The following is an 18930-nucleotide window of genomic DNA, read 5'->3' on the forward strand; positions in this document are numbered from 1 at the left end:
TGTCTTCTGACATGAATATGGGTCCTAAGTTCTCTAAAACTAAAGTATCCTTATATAGCTATCAAAATGGTGAGAGACAGTTAAAGAATTATCTGTTTGGGTCTGACCATTTTTTTTCATACTAATTCTTGTTTAGTTATGAAATTAGCTACTCTAGCTGGAGAGGAGGCAGCATAGCAGAGAAATGCCTTAATTGATCCTTACTGAAAAAGCTCACCAGGCAAGTGAACTATGCCTGACAAATACTTGACTTCTCTCCAAATGATCCCCATGCTTTTCTTTTGAAAATATTCTTCATGGAGCATGGGAATATGTACTCTTCCCTGCATCACACACGCTTTTAAGGGCCTAATATATTTGTGGGTTTACATTTCTTTAATTTTAGCTCTTTCAAAATTATAAATGGCAGATATCAATGTACTAAAACAACTTTTATTTTTTTTTGGCAGAGGATTGTTATGTATCAGTTGTAATAATTGTTGTTGGCTACTTATAGGTCTTTCCTGGGAGGCAAGCTAAATATTATGAATAGTATGAATTAAGCTTTACTTTCTTATTGATTATCCCTTTTTTTTTATTTCAAGTTGAGAACATAATTTTGTAACTCTTCAGTTAACCAAAAAATTCTTCAGAATTTAAAAGTTTATTTTCTTCTGTATTTTTTTATTAGGCCACAACAAGTTTTCTGATACTGATAGTTACTCATTTGGGCTTTCTGTGAATTAGTTGTGACCATGTGTGTGACTTGGAATCCTACCACAATCAAAGTCTACTTGCACTTTGGTTTAAATTCTAAAAAAAATGGCTAATGCCAGTATTGCAAAATCTATATAAATCTTCTTTCCATGGCCCCCTTCCACCACCTGTGAAAAACCCCTGTTTTATATCAACGACTCTTTGTCTCTCTCATGAATTAAACAGATTTCTCAAATGCAACTCCCAAGTTGACCATTAGTCTTATGAGGCAAAAAAAGAATGTGTAATATAGAAACCTGATTGTTCCCAACAATATAGCTATGAACATTCGCACTAGAAACATTTACCACAACAGCAAAGAGTTGAACTGAATAAAAGGTGGTGGCTTTTTTATAATCACTTCCTGACATAGAGTTACCCATTAAAATGAGATAGCAATCTGTTCCCGAATACCCTGGTCAAAGCTTGAAAAAATGATGAGAAGATTTATCAATGAAATGTCAAATACAATTAATGGAAGTGTGCCTAAATTGCCTTTACAGCTTTTAGAACCTCAGACTGTGTCTTCCTCTTGGTCCTACAGCTGCAGTGTTTAGGTCAGGAAAAAAAAAAAATAGTAAATTTTGAGTGGCTGTTATACTTTTTCTTCTTCAGGCAGGACAAACAATTAAAAAATAAAGGCTGTCAAAGGTACTCTTACTATGTAAATTAATTTTATTCAAAACAGATTAAAAAACTAACAAAGCTTGCCTAACTACATGAGGTAGTACATGTAGCAAAACAGAAGGCAGAATATAGTATTCTGAAATATGAAGAATATGAATAAGTTTACAAGTTGGAAGGAAATAAATTCAACAACAGAAACAAAATATACCAAAAATAGTTTAACAGCTTTTCAGTCTTAAAGCACCAATACACTTTTCATAGAAAGAAACATAGTATCACCACTACATGTTCTTCATATACCATAATATGGTAAAATTAATGCACAAGGCTGTTCACCATAAATGAATTTTAAAAATGGTGGTGAAGCAACAAATGACGTAATTGTCACTGGGCTCCGTACCACTATACTTCCTGGCCTGCAGGAGTATTTGCCAGGTCATGAGGAGCAAAGCCAGCCTTCGTTACCAATTTCTTTAATTCTTTTTTTAAACATTTACCCCCCTATTAATGTATAGTATATGGATACCATGTACAGCTTAAGGCCTCAAGCTTGCAAATTTTTATATATGTGTACAATTCTATGTTTTTGCTGAAACCCAATTTAGGTAAATTAAAGGAGTCACATGGCAAAAGTAAAGCCTGTATATGTGCAGAACTGCATTGCAGAACTGACGGCTTATTCCTTGATTTCAGGTTACTCCACTTCTCAGTATGAAAATTTTTTCAGGTCCGTCAAGGTTATATGTCTATCTCTCACTCACCCATCCCAAGATAGCCAAATATCTGTGAAGGACTGAGCCATAATGAACTGGTTACTCAAACTAAAGAGCTTAGCAGCATACAATAAACATTTTATTAACATATTTAAGAAATAATAAACATGAATGGCCCAGTCTCTTAAAAATATTTCTTTAGAGGAAGACACGCAGATATGACCCAGGACTTCCCTGTATTTTATATTTTCCATCTTATTTCAAAATAGGCACTTTCTTGTTATGATTAGTGTGAAATTGAAAACCGTCTAGCTCTTCATTTATGTTCGCATGGTTAATGCTACTGTAAATCATCAAAAAGTTATAGATATTTTAATTTTACTTAAAGGCATGATTTATTATACTGAATTATTGGGATGGCTTCTTTTATATACATTGGAAATAAAAACTCAGACCTCCCTATGGTATAATTTTAAGGCTACTGTTAGTGGCATATATGAAGCACCATACAATAATATATTCAAATGAAGAAAACAAAGAACATTTATGAGCTTTGAATTAACTGTATAGGAGTAACTGCTAAGAAAATATAGCAATATTTAACACAGGATTCAAAATATTGTTATATATCATTATAGATTTTCAAATGAATTTTTCTCCCATGTTTACTTTTACAGATTTTTTCATTAAGATATATATGTAATTTAAACTTTTTGGTGGAAAGCAGTATACATCTTCTGTACAATAATGTTACAGCTTTATACAAATTTTTAGGAATTATAAGAAATGGCCTTTATTATTCTCTTCCAAGTGCTCTGGTTTTTTCACTTGCTTGTTTTACACTTTACTTGCTAGACTCAAACAACAGCAAATACTCTGAATGCCTTGCTTCCTGGAGGATTCTGTAAACTGAAACATAAAAACATTCCTGATGTTATTTAAGACTGCAACACTCCAATAAAAACTTCTCTTGAATTGTTAAATACAATTATAGGATCCTGCGGCTTTTCTTGTGACTACTCATGACTTCAGCTATCTAAGAATTTTTTGTAAAAAATGTTACAAATAAAAATTACATAAATTTCAGATTAATTCCTCTTTCAAGAACCTTATTAGGAACAAATCATAACATAAAAAAAAGTAATCCTTTGTGATGAAGGATTCTGATTTAAAGAATAAAGTTCTATTGAAGCAAAATACTAGAAAAAGTTTTTAGGAAAAAGAGAAAGCATGCATGTTATGCTCACTATTCCAATAACTATATTTGGAGAGAGTATGCAGACTTAGGATTTCACTTGTTTGTTAGTTGCTTATATGATGATTTTCAAAGAGAAATAGTATTTTACAAAAGGAAATGAAATGCCTTCTGAATGGATAAATATCTTGCTTCAAAAGAAACAAAATTATCCAACTGCAATGAAATTTTGTTAGAATATTTTTGCCTTTTAACATGAACTAGCGTGTCATATTTAATGGTCCCATTGTTTTCGTTTTGCAAAACCTGTCTGAGGCATATCTGGGAAGGAAAGGGAAATGGAGGTGAAAGGAGGGAAGAGCACAATGAAACAGGTTGCATGCATTGGCATTAAAATCCACCACCTTCTGCTTCACTGAAAACTTGCATGGGATTGTTTTCCAAACTGCTGACCTTCCAAACTTTACCAAGATGGTAAAGTACAAATAATGATTAAATTTGCAGAACTTTTCCTGGCTACATTTCTACTCACTGAGGAGATTTATATGGAGAACTAAAGTGTCATCAAGGAAGCACTCTTTCTGAGGGAACTGGATGGTCATGGGGAAAGGCCAAAGAATATGTAAATTAAGTCATCCCCTAAGCAAAGGAAATCTGTATTTTACAAGTTTCCAAGTTTGCTGAAAGGTTGAGGAAAAACGGTAAGACCTCTACCAATTAAAAAAAAAAAAAAATTAAAAAACCCCTCTATCTTCTCCTACTTCCAGTTTCTTTACAGAAACTTTTGGAGGTTTTTTCCCCAAACAAATTTCTTGGAAAACCTATAGTTTTAGAGGTAACAATCATTCTTAACTTTAGAGGACAAAAGGACTGGTACAAGTTTTTTTCTCAGGTAATTTCTCTTTCTTCCTTTAGAACCCTGAGAACTCTTTCAGGGATTAAATTTAATCTGCAACATGCAGCCATGCGTTACCATCACTGAATGCATGAATACACTGATTACAACTAAATGAACTTTCACAACATCTCTGTGTCTTTCAGAAAAGCACTGTTGAAAACAGTCAAACCATTAAAAAAATATAAATTAAAAAATATGTTTTAACGATTGTGAATGTTAATATTTGCAAATGCTATTTATGATCCAGGCTCACTGGTTCAATATCCATGTAAATCACTAATGAACATTTCATCAAAACCCAATGAACCTGCATCAGCTACTAGTACCCATCTATTGCAGATCCTCTAACCTGGACAGAATAAATCACTGATGTTAATTTATAAAAAAAAATCCTAAAGGAAGCAAAGGCAATTTTCTTATCAAATACTGTGTTAGTTGCAACAGAACCAGCAAAGTAAACAAGAGGGTTGTTTTAATTCATAAGCAGCCTTTTAGAGTAATTATTTATAAGCTTAGAGGAGGCAGGCAGCTCTGGTACCACAGCTTCTCCGAAGTCACCACAGCTGTTACGCAAGCTCTGTAAATCACCCATGTTGGCCTATTTGGTTTCTAGCATTGCCCCAGGTACAAACAGATATAATATAAGACTTTGTACGTCTTATTGAAGTGAAGGGTAAAGTGTAATCTTTGAAACTGGGCTCTGTACCTTTCTGAATATATCCCATTTTGAAAGGAAGCAACGTACACCTTTCTTTTGTCGACTGGCATAACATCAACATAACCACCCTGGTTGCGGACTACACCAGCATGTACTGCTGCCCGACAGATACTGGACATCTAAGAAAGAATGAGGAAAAGATTAGTTTTCATTCATACTTTAATTTCAAAGTACTTTAGAAGAAAACTAATAAAGACATTTAAACCAAGCTCTAAGAAACATAAAATAATTATTTTTATTGCATGACTAATTTTATTCATTTTACAGTATTTAAAACTATTTCATAGGAATTAAGCCAGTTTATAGGAATACAGACACTGCCTCGTCAACAGTTTCCTGCAGCATGATCCCAAAAGCATTTATTTTAGGCTATTTCTGTTCGAAGATCAGGAACATGTTTGAACTCTTGAGCCTTTTAAAATGAAAGGCTCAATCAGCCTTCACATCAACAGCAGAGAGGTAGTAAAACCCAAACATTAGGCAATTATTATAGATCAGGAGATTCAGTTTAATCTCCAGCTAGAGCCAAACAGGGGAACTGTACAACAGCAAAGGCACACTGCAGTCATACGTTTCTAGGAGGGTGTCCTACTGCAAATGTGAGGGACAGACTGCCAGAATTCCATCTCTAGGTGCAAAACCTCAAACAACAGTGAAATGATCCATATTGAAAGGGAACATCACAATTTCATATCCAGGCATGGACAAATACTAAAAGCTAATTAGATTAAAGGTGGTCTAAAATCATTCCTTAGCTATGACAGTTGATTAATGGCAGACTAATGGCTTTAGCTCCTCAAGTCTGATTGATGAAGTAGAGTCAGAATGTGAACACTCTACAATTGCTTCAAAAAAAGAATTTTTAAATCAGGGTCTAATTCCATGGACTTTATGCAGACAAAATTACGCAGCAGTGTTGGGCCCCAGGCCTTGAAAACAAAAATCCAGGTTGATGAAAACACAGACCCACCATCAGTGAAGGAATTGTTGATGTGTGAACTACTACAGGAATGTGACCCCTACAAATAAATGTGCCCTGATGTTATCCACCCAAGGGTGCTGAGAGCTGACTGACGTCACTGTGAGGCCAGTTTCCATAATCTTTGAGAAGTTGTGGAGATTGGGGACATCCTAGAAGAGTGAAAGAAGGCTAATATCACCCCCATTTACAAGAAGGCTTAAAGGAGGATCCAGGAAATTACAAGCCCATCAGTCTTACTTCAGTCCCTGGAAAAGTTATGGAATGAATCCTGCAGGCTATCACAAGGCAAATTAAGTCCATGATTGGGAAAAGCCAGCACAGATTCACCAAGGGCAAATTGTGCTTGACAAACCTGATAACCTTCTACAACAAAGTAACCTGCTTGGTTTATAGTGGGCGAGGGGTGGACATTGTCTACCTGGATTTCTCCAAGGATTTCGATACCATTCCCCACAGCCTCCTCCTACAGAAACTTATGCATTACAGTCTAGATGAGTGGTCTGTGTAGTTGGTCGGGAACTGGTTGACACACTGTAGGTGGTGGGAAATAGCTCTTTTTCAAACTGGCACCCTGTCACAAGTGGGGTCTCCCAGGAACTGATATTTGGCCCAGCACTGTTTAATATCTTCATAAGTGATCTGGATGATGGGATCAAGGGTACCCTGATGAAGTTTGTCAATGATATGAAACTGAGTGAAGTGAATGGAGAGCCACTCCGCAGGAAAACCTGGATAGGCTGGAAGAGTGGGCTTATGAAACTTATGGAGTTCAACAAATATGAGTATAAGGTCTTGCACCTGAGAAAACATAATCTAGGAGTGCAGCATAGGTTGGGATCTGCCTGGCTGGGGAGCAGTTCTATGGAAAGGGGCCTGGTGGTCCTGGTCGACAAGCTCAATATGAGTGAGTAGTGTGTTTCTGTGGTAGAGAAAGCCAACAGGATGCTGGGTTGCATCAACAAGGGCATCACCAGTAGAGATAAAGAAGTCATTACCCCATTCTACTCAGCGCTTGTCAGGCCACATCTGGAATACCGTATTCAGTTTTGGTCCCTGCTACACATAAGTGATGTAGACATGCCAGAAAGGGTCCAGAGAAGGGCCACAAAGATGATCGAGGGACTGGGAAGCCTGCCATGTGAAGAAAGGCTGAGAACTGGGTTTCTTCAGCCTTAAGGAAAGAAGGCTTAGTGGACACCATGTTCCAGTATTTAAAAGGTGGCTACAAAGAAGATGGAGATTCCCTTTTTACAAGGAGTCATATGGAAAAGACAAAGGGTAATGGGTACAAGTTACTCCTGAGGAGATTCTTATTGGACACAAGAAAGATTTTTCACAATGAAAACAATCAGTCATTGGAATAATCTCCCCAGGGAAATGGTGGATTCGCCAACATTGGACACTTTTACAATTCAGCTGGACAGGGTGCTGGGCCATCTTGTCTATACTGTTCTTTTGGCAAGAAAAGTTGGATCAGATGATCCTTGAGGTCCCTTCCAACCCAGTATTCTATGATTCTATAATTCTATGAAAATTCTCTGTGAAGTTAACATCAGTTTCATCTGAGTGAAACCTACATTCTCTTGCCAATAATTTATTTCATGAACCTAGGTAGCATAAATATTCACAGAAGGACTGCTCAGTGACAGTCTTGATAATGTTCATTTAAATAATTGATTTAAACTTGCAGTCCTCTACTACTCTTTCAGTATTTTAAAAATTAATCATCAGAAGAATTAAACGTCTTACATACTCCAGAATGTAGGTCCCAATCTTCAATACACAGCACAGCAAAGTGTAGTTCCAGCTACAGTGAATCTCCACTTAAAGCCAAGTTGTTTTGTGGAAAAAGTCTTTACTGCAATAGGTCTCTCCACAACCAACCTTAAAAACTTAGCCAATATAAATATCAATAGTTGGCCACACAGACCACTATTTAAATAAGGATTGCATTTCTTCCAGTTATAATTGGAATAATTTATATCTGTTACTGTAGCTATTTTGTAATCTCAATGCTATATAAAATCAGGAATTTAAAATAGCCATGATTTTCCTACTCTCATTCCAAGCACAGAACTTGCCAGTTTCACTGTTATATAGTTTGTCTTTTAATGTTACAATATTTCTAAGAATAAAGATTTTTAATTGTTTTTGCAAAGACACTTTAGAGTTTTTCTCTTCACACTGCTGGCTGTAGTTTTTGAATATGCCAGAAAAGATGCCATTTATGCTCTTCTGTACTTTTTCCCCTCCTCTCAAAGCTGCAAGACTTTTGTTATATCCTGAACACCAGTAGTCTTATGTTTAGGAATACAGCATCCTTTATGTACTCATACTACAGGACTAACTAAAGATCAGACCGATCATGTGAAAATTCAAACATACGGGGGGAAAAATAGCCTCTGCACTACAGAATTAGTGTAAAACAAATGATGACATTTACAAGCAATTAACTGCAGTGAAGAACTAGAAGAACACTATTAATTACTAGTACTATAATACAGTATCAACTTTGTTTTCAGTTCACAATGGAGATATAAAAAAAGCTACAGGTACAATTGAGGAAAAGAAATATCAAAGTTTGTCACCTCTGTAATAGTAACCAAAAAGCTACACTTCGTGTACACAGATAGGTAGATACCTTCATAGTTACATTTAAGGGTAGCTAAGATACTGGCTGTTCCAATGTTATTTGGAAGTTTCTAGTCAAGTGAAAAAAGAAAGAAACAGTCAAGGGATGGAGATTTTGACAGAAGAGGCTGACTACATGTTGGAAACTATTTCCAGTGAAGGATGGGGTCATTGCAGTGTTGGTACCACAACTGGTTACTGGAACAATGAAGTACAGTAGGCTAATGCACAACATTTTAAAACAAAGGCAAGAGGCTGATATGGGATATGTGAAAAAGGAGAGGTCAGAAGAATGGGGTTGATGGGGCCAACTCAGAGGCTATTTTCCAGTGAAAAATAAACTGATATCCTGATGATGCTTTCCTGATGAGATAGGAGAACAAGTGTTCATACTTCTGAATACATGCTCAATTAAATGAGTATAAATTCATAATTATGAACTAGCTTGTAAGAATACAGATGAATAAATGCATATAGTTCTATTAATATCTACAGAATATAATTTTTTTGAGAAAGTATTGTCAGCTTTGAGCTTTCAAGAACTTCTTATTGGCTTAGCAATCTTCCTCTAATTGGAATCAGATTCCAGTACTCACGCCATAATATTTCTTACACTTAATAATATTATGTCATCCTGATCACACTTCATTGAACTGTTAAGGTGAAACTCCTGTTAATTTAAGCAGAACAGGATTTCACACTTGGGTCTATCACAAATTTCAACACATTATTGGTATTTTACATTAGCAGACTTATGCCACTTTCTGGAAGTCTTCATCAGAGATTTGGGTTTGTTTCTTTAATTTTGATGAACTCACTCCAAAGGATATATGAGGCAGTATTTTTAAGTTAACATAAACGTTTCATACAGCATTATATGACCCTGCTTTATTGCTGTGCTGTGAACCCTCTGAAATTCATTAGTATTTAACAGGTCATAGAATCTGAATACCAAGCTGCTTAATTATTTTCCTTCTTCAGCTACTCAGCAAAATACCAAATATCTACCACAGCATAGCAGTACTCTGCAAAGGCATTTTAACCACAAGCATCTCTCCCTCACCATCACAGGACTATAGAACTATTTAATAGCTTTTTTCTATCTTATTGTTTATATTTTACCACAGCAGAGAATTATTAATGCTTTTGCACAAGTATTAGGGAAATATTTCCATATATGGTTAATGAAACAAAAATTAATATGGCCAAAGTCCTCAGATGGTATGAAATTATACACCACCATCAAATTCTTTAGATAAGAGTCCTTTGTTGATTTCTAGGCCCCAAAAGGAGACTCAATTTTTTCGTAGAATAGATCAATCAACACCCATAATGTAGAGTCACTACTGGTAAGAAATTGTCTTTGGGAAAATGTTGTCTACTGAGAAAACAACAGGGTAAATATAAACCTTAATCTCATTAGAAATTCTTATAAAGCAACTGGAATGTGGTTAAGAACTTCTACTATATACACATCTAAGGTGTGTCCATTAATATAGATTTTTACCCAAAAAATCCACAAGTGAAAGAATTTTCAACTGATCTATTGTAGCCTCTCCTTCTCTCTATGAAAATGTCTATTATTTTGGTACCTTGATAATTCAGGGACTAAGAGCAACAACAAAGGACAATCTCTGTACAGGCAGGTGCTGCAAGTTCATCTCCAAAAGAGTTCAGGCAATCACATCAGGCCTAACATGATTCAGTTCTTGGGAAGGTTTTTATTTTATTTCACAGATGAGGTCATATTGAAAAGTGCTTTAAAAATACAGATACTCTTAAAATGCTTGGCAACATGACACAATTCTGTAATTCCAGAAATAAGACTCAAAAAGTTTTAGACAAAATGGTTAACCAAAGTTGAAACGTGGAACCAACTCTTCAGCACAAGACAGGAGGAAAGTTTCTTTTTTTCCCAGTCTCCCAGCAAGACAAAGCATTGCTATGTAGAAACTCTTAGCAGTGGGGCCAGCAGGAGCACAAAGGTGGCAACGTGTATGGACCCCATGAAGAGTGAGTACTTTCTACTTCTGTCTGCTGAGAATGTCATATACTACACTTCTTACTCATACCATAGTAGCTCTATTCAGAAGAGAAACTAATTGTACCATAAACTCAGAATAAGAAGTACTTTTGTTTTAAAGGGCTTGCAATCTCCCTCAAGACAAGTGAAACAAAAGGAGATCAACTAAAAAATAGAAGGTATAGAGCACAGAGGGATGGCTATTACATGAAGACTCCCCACAAGCCTAAGTTTATAGAAGCTGGCTGTATGAGCCATGGCTGTGACAGACAATCATGCCACAGACAAAGAGAAAATAGCTAGCAGACTGGAAGAATGAAGGATGAAATAATGGGAGTTTTGTTTCAATCGAGTTAGGGACAGTCATTTCAATGTCAAAGGAAAAAAAGAATAGGGGGAAAAAAGAGTAAAAATTCTGTGGGGCACTACTGATATATCAAAGAAGAACCCGTCGCAGGACCGGGGAGAAGAAGTCGTCACCATAAAATAAGAAACGAGTTTAAGAACGAATGTCTGATCAGACCAATGCTAGAAAAGGAAAGGTTTAACTAGATTCTCATTAATACTATAAAAATGGTTTTGTAAACATACCCTTTTGCATTAGTTACATCTATTAATGTTATTTTCTTTTTTTTTTCTTAGTATCTCTGAAAAATCTTCTTCATTTACTGAAATCAAGTGGCCTAAGCAGTAGTGCAAATAAACTGTCGTGTACATATATGCATACATCCACATACATATATATGCATTTTTGAAACCAAAGAATTTGCAGGAACGTCACAAAAAACCCATCTGTTTTGTGGAATCAACCAAGTAGATCACGGACTGCAATTTCAAATACATTCACTATGACAAGTGGGCAAATGAATTCTCTGTATCTCTGAACAAATCTGTCTGTTAATAGATGAAAAACTGCAAAAGAGGACACACTTATTAAATAGATTATTCTCTATAAATACTTCATCTGAAACTAGTTCAGTAATATATTATAATGCACAAAATACCAAAAGATATTATTTAGTGAAAATCTCAATAAAATTATCTTAGTTTAAAAATAATTTAAATGTTAGCAACAAAGGAACATTGTAGAATATTGCATAATGCCAATGCCATCAATGGGAACATCCGTACAAATATAGGTAGGACACGTCTGTCTACACCTGAGCTAGATGCTCTAGGACTGTTCTGTAGGAAACAGAGAGGAATAGACACCTCTGTTATGCAATTCATCTCATACTGATGTATACACCCTGAAAAGAGCTAATGAATTCTGCTCTGCAGATGCGTATTTATCTCCTTTACCACTATACTGTATGTACTACAAACTACTATAAACATAACCTAGAATAGCACCTTCAGCATAGATATCTACCCTGACAGCATCTGAAGTTCAAAAGACAACTCCCATCCCTGGTTTCTTACCTGTATTTATGTCCATTTTTTCCTAAAAGCAGTATGGCTGCACACATTTCTATACAATGGAGATGAATAATGAGATAGTACATCTAAAATAATTCAAAAGCATAACTCTGTAACACTAAAGTCATGTGGGACTTCTCCAACCAAAGCAAATACGTATTTTGAGATGTTCTCCTGGGTAAGTTAAACAGAAATGGGTCTTCTTTCTCCTACAATAAAGTCTATTTTAATTCACTGGGAAACTCTGGCTGCAGCCTTTGATTGCTACTGCAGAACCGAAAGAAAATCATCTTCCACAAAATGGACTTTCATTGAACCTGTTTTTACTGCCCCTCTTGTACACATTAAGAACCCAGTTCCACATACACAAATCTTCCTGAACTTGAAGTTCTACTTACACATGTAACACTAGAATCATAGAATGGTTTGGGTTGGAAGGGACCTTAAAGATCATCTAGTTCCAACTCCCCTGCCGTAGACAGAGACACCTTCCACCAGACCAGGTCACTCAAAGCCCTGTCCAACCTGGCCTTGAACCCTTCCAGGGAGGGGGCAGCCACAGCTGCTCTGGGCAACCTGTTCCCATGTCTCACCACCCTCACAGTAAACAATTTCTTCCTTCCACCTAATGTAAATCTACCCTCTTTCAGTTTAAAATTGTTACCCCTCATCCTGTGACTACACTCCCTGATAAATTGCCCCTCCCCATCTTTCCTGTAGGCCCCCTTTAAGTACTACCTACAGACAATACTGTTTTCAGGACAAGTTACTCAGGTAATCTAATGGACATTAGTTAGTTTTAAAATAATGACAAATAAATATTTGCATACTATTTTCATACAATTCAAAGCACTGCAAACTAGTGAAAATCATCATCTGACCCAGCTGGTTGCCACACTATTCGTTATGACAGCTAGAAGACTGTTAAAACATGCAGTTTACTGGCAAAAATGTGAACTTCTCTGTCTGTCACTACATCCTGGGTTCTCCACACAGAGATGACAAAGGAAGAGCATAAAAAAAGAACTCTTTTAATTCTTTCTACGCACTTCAGAATTAAATATGATGTAGAAAAGACAGGAAAAAAGTTGACTAGGAAACAGAACAACAAAAACCCCCACAATATTAGTCTGTTAAAATAATGACAACAGGAGATACTTTACACAAATATACCAAAATCCTGCTACAAATACTTAGCTATCTACACAGATAAGAAATATCCAAAATACATTTATTTTCAGAATAATTTTTTTGATAGTTTAATCTGACAGAAGTTATGGTTTCATCTGGGTCTAAAGAGCAAGGGTTTAAATAAGTATACATTGCCAATACTGAACAAATCAGTGGGAATTTTGATAAAAAAAATGAAAATATGGGTCCAGAGACTACTGAAACCTACACTAAGTTTTCAAATAACTTTCCGTATCTTCAGCAGCGGAATAGTATTAACTTAAATGGAAGCCTCTGAAAAACAACATTTGAAAAGACTGTGTAAACAATCAGCATATGGAGGAAAACTGGGTATCTATTTTATATCTGATTATCTTTATATTATTGCTTTTCACAGGATTTTTTATTTCATTATCTAATGCAATGTAAATCACTATACTTACATCAGAATAAATTCGTGTTCCAATTACACGAGCGTAGTGTGGATTTGCCTGCATACAGTTGTGAGGACAATACACCCTGAAACATCAAAAATAAACCACGCACAATTAGGGATAATGATATCAGAGTATTACTATATCATATTCAACATAAGCATTGTTGAGTAGAAATCAATTTGATGATGTGTACATATGGGTCTCTACTGGTACTAAAAGGCTGTCAGTTTTTGAGGTTTTGACAGTACTGGTGAAAGCATTCCTGATGTAAAGTTGTGGTTCATAATAAAGTGCTTGAAAGCATACTTCAACAAGAATGGTCGTCTTCCCTTTGGATAAGCAGATGGTGTCCTTGTTCAACATACGTGAGGCCAGTAGAAAAGCCAGTGACAAGACAGACTCTTCACTCACATTATCTGTTTCTACAGCATCCTATACAAAGTGTACAGTTGAATACCTTCTCAGGAGAGGCAGATCTGAATGAAGACCTACGATGATGCTGATGACCTAGTGATGCAAGGCAATTCAGCAGCTTATAATGAGGGTGAGCACTTGGCATCTGTGACTAAAATGAAAAACTCTGGAAAGTAATGAGATTCCTAGCTGATTCCAGATTGGAACGCTACTGAAACAAAGACTATCTTTATTCAACTGCCCTTTGTTAACCTCTGAGAAAAACTCCCTCTGTGATATATGCCTGCTACAGCTCCAAAACGCACAAGAAAAGCATGTGGAAAGCTAATGGTAGTACAGAAGGTGTCAAGCATCTTATCTGGCAATTGCAATATGCTACAAGAAGTGTCAGTCAGCTTTAGGTCTACTCTTAGCTGTTTCATTTCAGAAATGGGTCATGTCCTATTGGCTTAGGAGCCACCATACATGGGCCAGTCCTGGGCAAACCTTCTTCTCCAGGATGCTATCCACACTCCAATCGATATTTGATACGTCACACCACTTGAGCGTGCTACAGTCTTACCAGATGGGTAATTCAAACAGGCTGGTGAAAATAGGAAAGATATTTTGTCTGAAGGAAGCAAGATGTCAAAGAGGTCTTTTGAAGACCTGCTGATATATGATTAGGACATGAGAAGGGAAAAATGAGGTTGTGCAACCAATGCCATAGCTGATTACTGCTTGTAACTCCTGAGACTATATTTTCAGACTTAAGAGCATGCACGTAATCTTGAATGAATTACTGCTGTTATGAACTTCCTTACGTTGATGCAACAGAATTAATTAGTAATTTTTAACCTTATTTTTATTTTTAAAGTTTCTTAAAGTTTCTTATAGGGTCTTACAGACCCTATTTTTCTCTTAATGAAGCTAGTTTTAAATAATGAAGAAAAAAAGAAAAAGATATGAGATTGTATCCATCCATTCCTGCATTCCACTCCTTCACTTACGCCTCCACATCTTCTAGCTAGAAAGCCAGGAGTCATAGCCAAACACCAAACAAGTCCACAGACTCAAGTGCTACATGAAAGGATGTTTTCCTAGAAGTTCTGGCTTTGTACTTGCTTCCTGTATTGGCTGTAGGATTGCTGTGAAAGTAATCCTGTGGATATCTCCAGCTTAGCTTGTGGTAAATCATGCTACAGTGTATTTACCTTTGACTCATCTATAGTTTTAAGAACTGTTACTGATTTCCTTCCTCAAAATACTGCAGCACAGGCTCCTTTCGAAGAGTTAAAACGTAGGCTTCAAAAAATGGCATACATATATTTAAAGCTGTTAACTGACCTGCAGACCATAACTTAACTGTATATATGTCAAGTTTTTTGCAAACATATTTGCTCAGTCTATCCTCCAGAACTCCCAAAAAAGTTGATAACTTCTGTGATAAATATCTGTATCATATCTTTTTATTGTATCTGTTTTACTAGCAAATAAACTGAAATAAAGTGTATTTTGTCCAACGCGCATAGATACAATAGTGGACAAATAAGAAATAAAAACACATTTTTCTTCACAGTCTAACCAACAACGATTTCACTAAGATCTGCCATGGGACCAAAGAAAGATCTTTATGGGCAAAAGAAAGTGAGAGTATCCTAATGAAAAAGCCTGTAGATCATCTTTACCTTCCTGGCCTTCTACTTAGACCAAACACTAAAATATGTGTAAAACATTTCTGGTTTCACTTTTATAGCTACTGTTGTCACCTTTATCAATGACAACTACAGAAAATTAATCATTGATAGAAAATATGGCTGCATTTTAAATTACTATAACTCAAAGAATTTTACCTTGGACAGTGTGAGGCTGGTTTTTGAAATGGGCACAGTTGTTCCACTGTTGTTTCACAGGTGACAGCTTGAACTGAAGTAAAACAGAAACAAATAAATGTGTGCTATTTAGAAAAAAAACATTACTCAAAGCAGTGATGAGTTTATAAGAAAAAATAGCTAACCTGTTACTTTAGAGACAGTGAAGGAGTTAGCAGACTGGTATTTTCTGAAGAAGAAATAATAGAAATAGTCAGTAAATAACGTGTGATTTCTTTTAGATAGAAGAATTTTTATTAGAGCATCTAGAAATAAACTCAAGACATTGTCCCAAAGCAATATTTACTCACTGCAACCCCCCTCCTCACTTGTGAATCTATTTATTGCAATGACACATTTACTTTTGTTTGAATCTGCTTGAAAACCAGGACATCTCATGTTAAACTCTTTCAGTAATTTAATTTGCCAAGACAATACGTGTGCTAGAAACAAATTATGCAATCTATCTGGTTCCTCAAAATGTAGCAACCAAAATCTGTGGCTGCTCAGAATCTACCAGAAGAGATCATTCACTTCTCCCTAAAGGCTCATTCCGACAAACAACTCCAACACTGAAGAGAATTTCTCCTGGCATCCTTTTAGAAAAATTTCATTAAATTTTACTTTTGGATCTTGTGTCTATGTTAAATTATCACCAGTATCACTAAAAACCCAGTATAACATGTAACAATCTGTTTTTCTCAGTAATTATATGGCACTCAGATGTATACATTTCCTGTAGTTATAACAAGTCAGGTATATACATTCTGTTGTTACATTACAATTGATGAACACTTCTATTTTACTTCTCTTACCTCATTGGATATGCCTGTGATTCTAATATTGTTCACCTGTAACAACGAAACTGATGATGCTTTTGGCACCCATAAAATTATTTATTGTTTAAAAGAAACCAAGTGAATGATTCCCTATTCACCTTTGGAGCAAATTACTCCTGTGTGCTCTACAGCAGTGTAATTTGTATTAGGAAACTTTTGCCTGCATTGGTTTATTTAGTTGTATGGCCCACCAATTTCACATTTGTTCATTTATTGGATTCCAGTTTGCTTTCACCGAGTTACCTCATGCTTCTGTTGCCCTAGCATTGTCAAACACTGATGTGGGAATAGTGCACTGTATTCTATAGTTGATTAGACTGTTGAGATATTGTTAAAAATGGTATCCCATACTATGAAAATGCAATAGTTGAAAAAACATCTGTATTAGCAATCCTGATTACTAAGCAAAGGAGTTGAAGATTAGAAAGTCTGCTGTATGTTGTAGACATTCCTTTTTCTGTCCTTCTGTTTTGCAATGTGCACTAGAGGCGAGATTCACTTCATTTCATCTGTTCATTGAATAGATACATAGTTTATGCAAGGCTCCATCTAGAGAGACTGGTGAGAGGCAGGTAGCTGCAAGGTATCTCCAGCCTTATTGATGGGACTTCTGAAGGTTGAAACTTTGGTAAATCACCTTTATTTATCCCAAAGATTTTGATTTATATACTGACTTATAAAGCTGATGCCTGAACATAATGTGTTATAAAATAACTCTAAAAGGCATTTTCTTAAATACCACAGGTCATTAATGAAGAACTATGTCATCTGCGTGCACCCACAGTGACAGGAGTTTCCTGAAATATACTTGTAGATAGGAAGGTATAGATTGAGTCCTTTAACAGTCTTTTATTTATAAGGCATCTAAATTTTTTATACAATATCTGAATCACAAAACTGAAACAGCCATTACTGTTCAGCAATGATATGATTATATACACCCACAGCAAACAAAACCAAGTGTTAATACCTCACTCTGAGTTTCAATTCTCAGAGGATAGGTGCTAAACACACTCTGTAGGCTGGACACTCATATAGTTTTGTCTCATAGGGCACAGAAACACAAATGTTTCAAGTGATGGGAAATCACTTGAAGTTTGAAGATTTTCTACAGTTAACTACTCCTACAGTTGTAAGAAAGCTGGCTCATAATGTGTTAGTATTTATATAATCAAGACTTAATTCTCTCTTTGTCTTAAAGCATTTAAAAAAGATTTTTTGGGGTGGTAACTTAAATCACAGTCAGATCATTGGATGACTCAAAGAAACAGATTGATACCAATGCCTTAAGTGCTACCCAGGTAGCCCAAATTATAGGCCACTGAATTTAGTCTACCTGGTCAGTGTTTCTCTCTATCCTGGATTAGGTAAAACTGTTAAAAAGAGTAATTATGACAGGTGTCACAGCATGTGGCATTCATTTGCACAGCACAGAGCTAGAGCACAGCCTCTAACAACTACCTGTTTACTTCCCCTTGGGTTCATACTTGAGACAAAGGTATCACTCAGAAAAATTCTGTTTTCTTTGAGTTCGGTATTACACCTACATTAAGTGTTACACACATACTACTATTACACATACACTAACTACAGGTAAAAATACAGACAGCAATGTACAGCTCTGCAGAATACATTAAGATACAGTGAAGTATAATTTGCAAATGCTAGTAACATCTTAGATTCAAACATACTATTATTGATGTTGTCCTGTCATTGGATAATTACATATGGAAACAGCCAAGTATTCTCCACTTCTATGCACCGTTTTTCTATGTTTTTTCTTAGCACGTCAACAAGTATTTGGATCTGTTTTCATGCACCAGTCTTAGGGCAAGCACCTGAGCAGTTTAGTACACCTCCAGCTGAAGCTTCCACAGTATGCAATATAATTCCATCACTGGCCAGTGCAGAAATTGTGCAAAATATTGGCAGAAAATATCATACGTAAATTGTGGAACTGTGATAAAACTATCAAACACATAGGAAGAGGTGTATTTTTTATTTGGTTCATATTGTTCATATGCACAGTACAAGAGGGTCACTTCCAAACACTAACTTGTAAGGTTATTGCCTCGCTATCTGTCATAGATTGCTGTGTCCATGGTCCAACCCTTGAAATATTATCAGCTTTGTACAAAACATATAAAACAGTCTACGTCAGTGCCAGTATGTACTAGGTTTCTACAATAAATACATACACTTACAAATTAATTATCTCAGTACCCCAAATAATGAGATTATTTATCTATAAAGACTAGTTTACTGCCTAAGTGACTTTT

The 18930-nt window shown here is 35.8% G+C and overlaps 1 protein-coding gene across 3 annotated transcripts in view; it reads right to left on the minus strand.

Annotated features, from left to right (window-relative positions):
• Positions 1-1392: 1392 nt before the first annotated feature.
• The window catches only part of CRISPLD1 (cysteine rich secretory protein LCCL domain containing 1), a 46706-nt gene continuing 29168 nt past the window's right edge, over positions 1393-18930 (minus strand). For 2 of the 3 annotated variants that reach the window (XM_033007947.2, XM_033007949.1), the window contains 4 exons: positions 15959-16002; positions 15795-15867; positions 13555-13630; positions 4625-5005 (listed from right to left, as the gene is read on the minus strand). In XM_033007947.2, the coding sequence (XP_032863838.1) occupies positions 4778-5005; positions 13555-13630; positions 15795-15867; positions 15959-16002 (421 nt within the window). In that variant the 3' untranslated portion in view covers positions 4625-4777. Of the gene's footprint in view, positions 2985-4624; positions 5006-13554; positions 13631-15794; positions 15868-15958; positions 16003-18930 lie in introns of those variants that run through there. The other variant, XM_033007948.2, reaches the window with a different exon arrangement.

Source organism: Tyto alba, unplaced genomic scaffold (genome assembly GCF_018691265.1).
Source record: "Tyto alba isolate M040663 unplaced genomic scaffold, T.alba_DEE_v4.0 Super-Scaffold_9, whole genome shotgun sequence".
In the NCBI taxonomy this organism is placed as follows: Eukaryota; Metazoa; Chordata; class Aves; order Strigiformes; family Tytonidae; genus Tyto; species Tyto alba.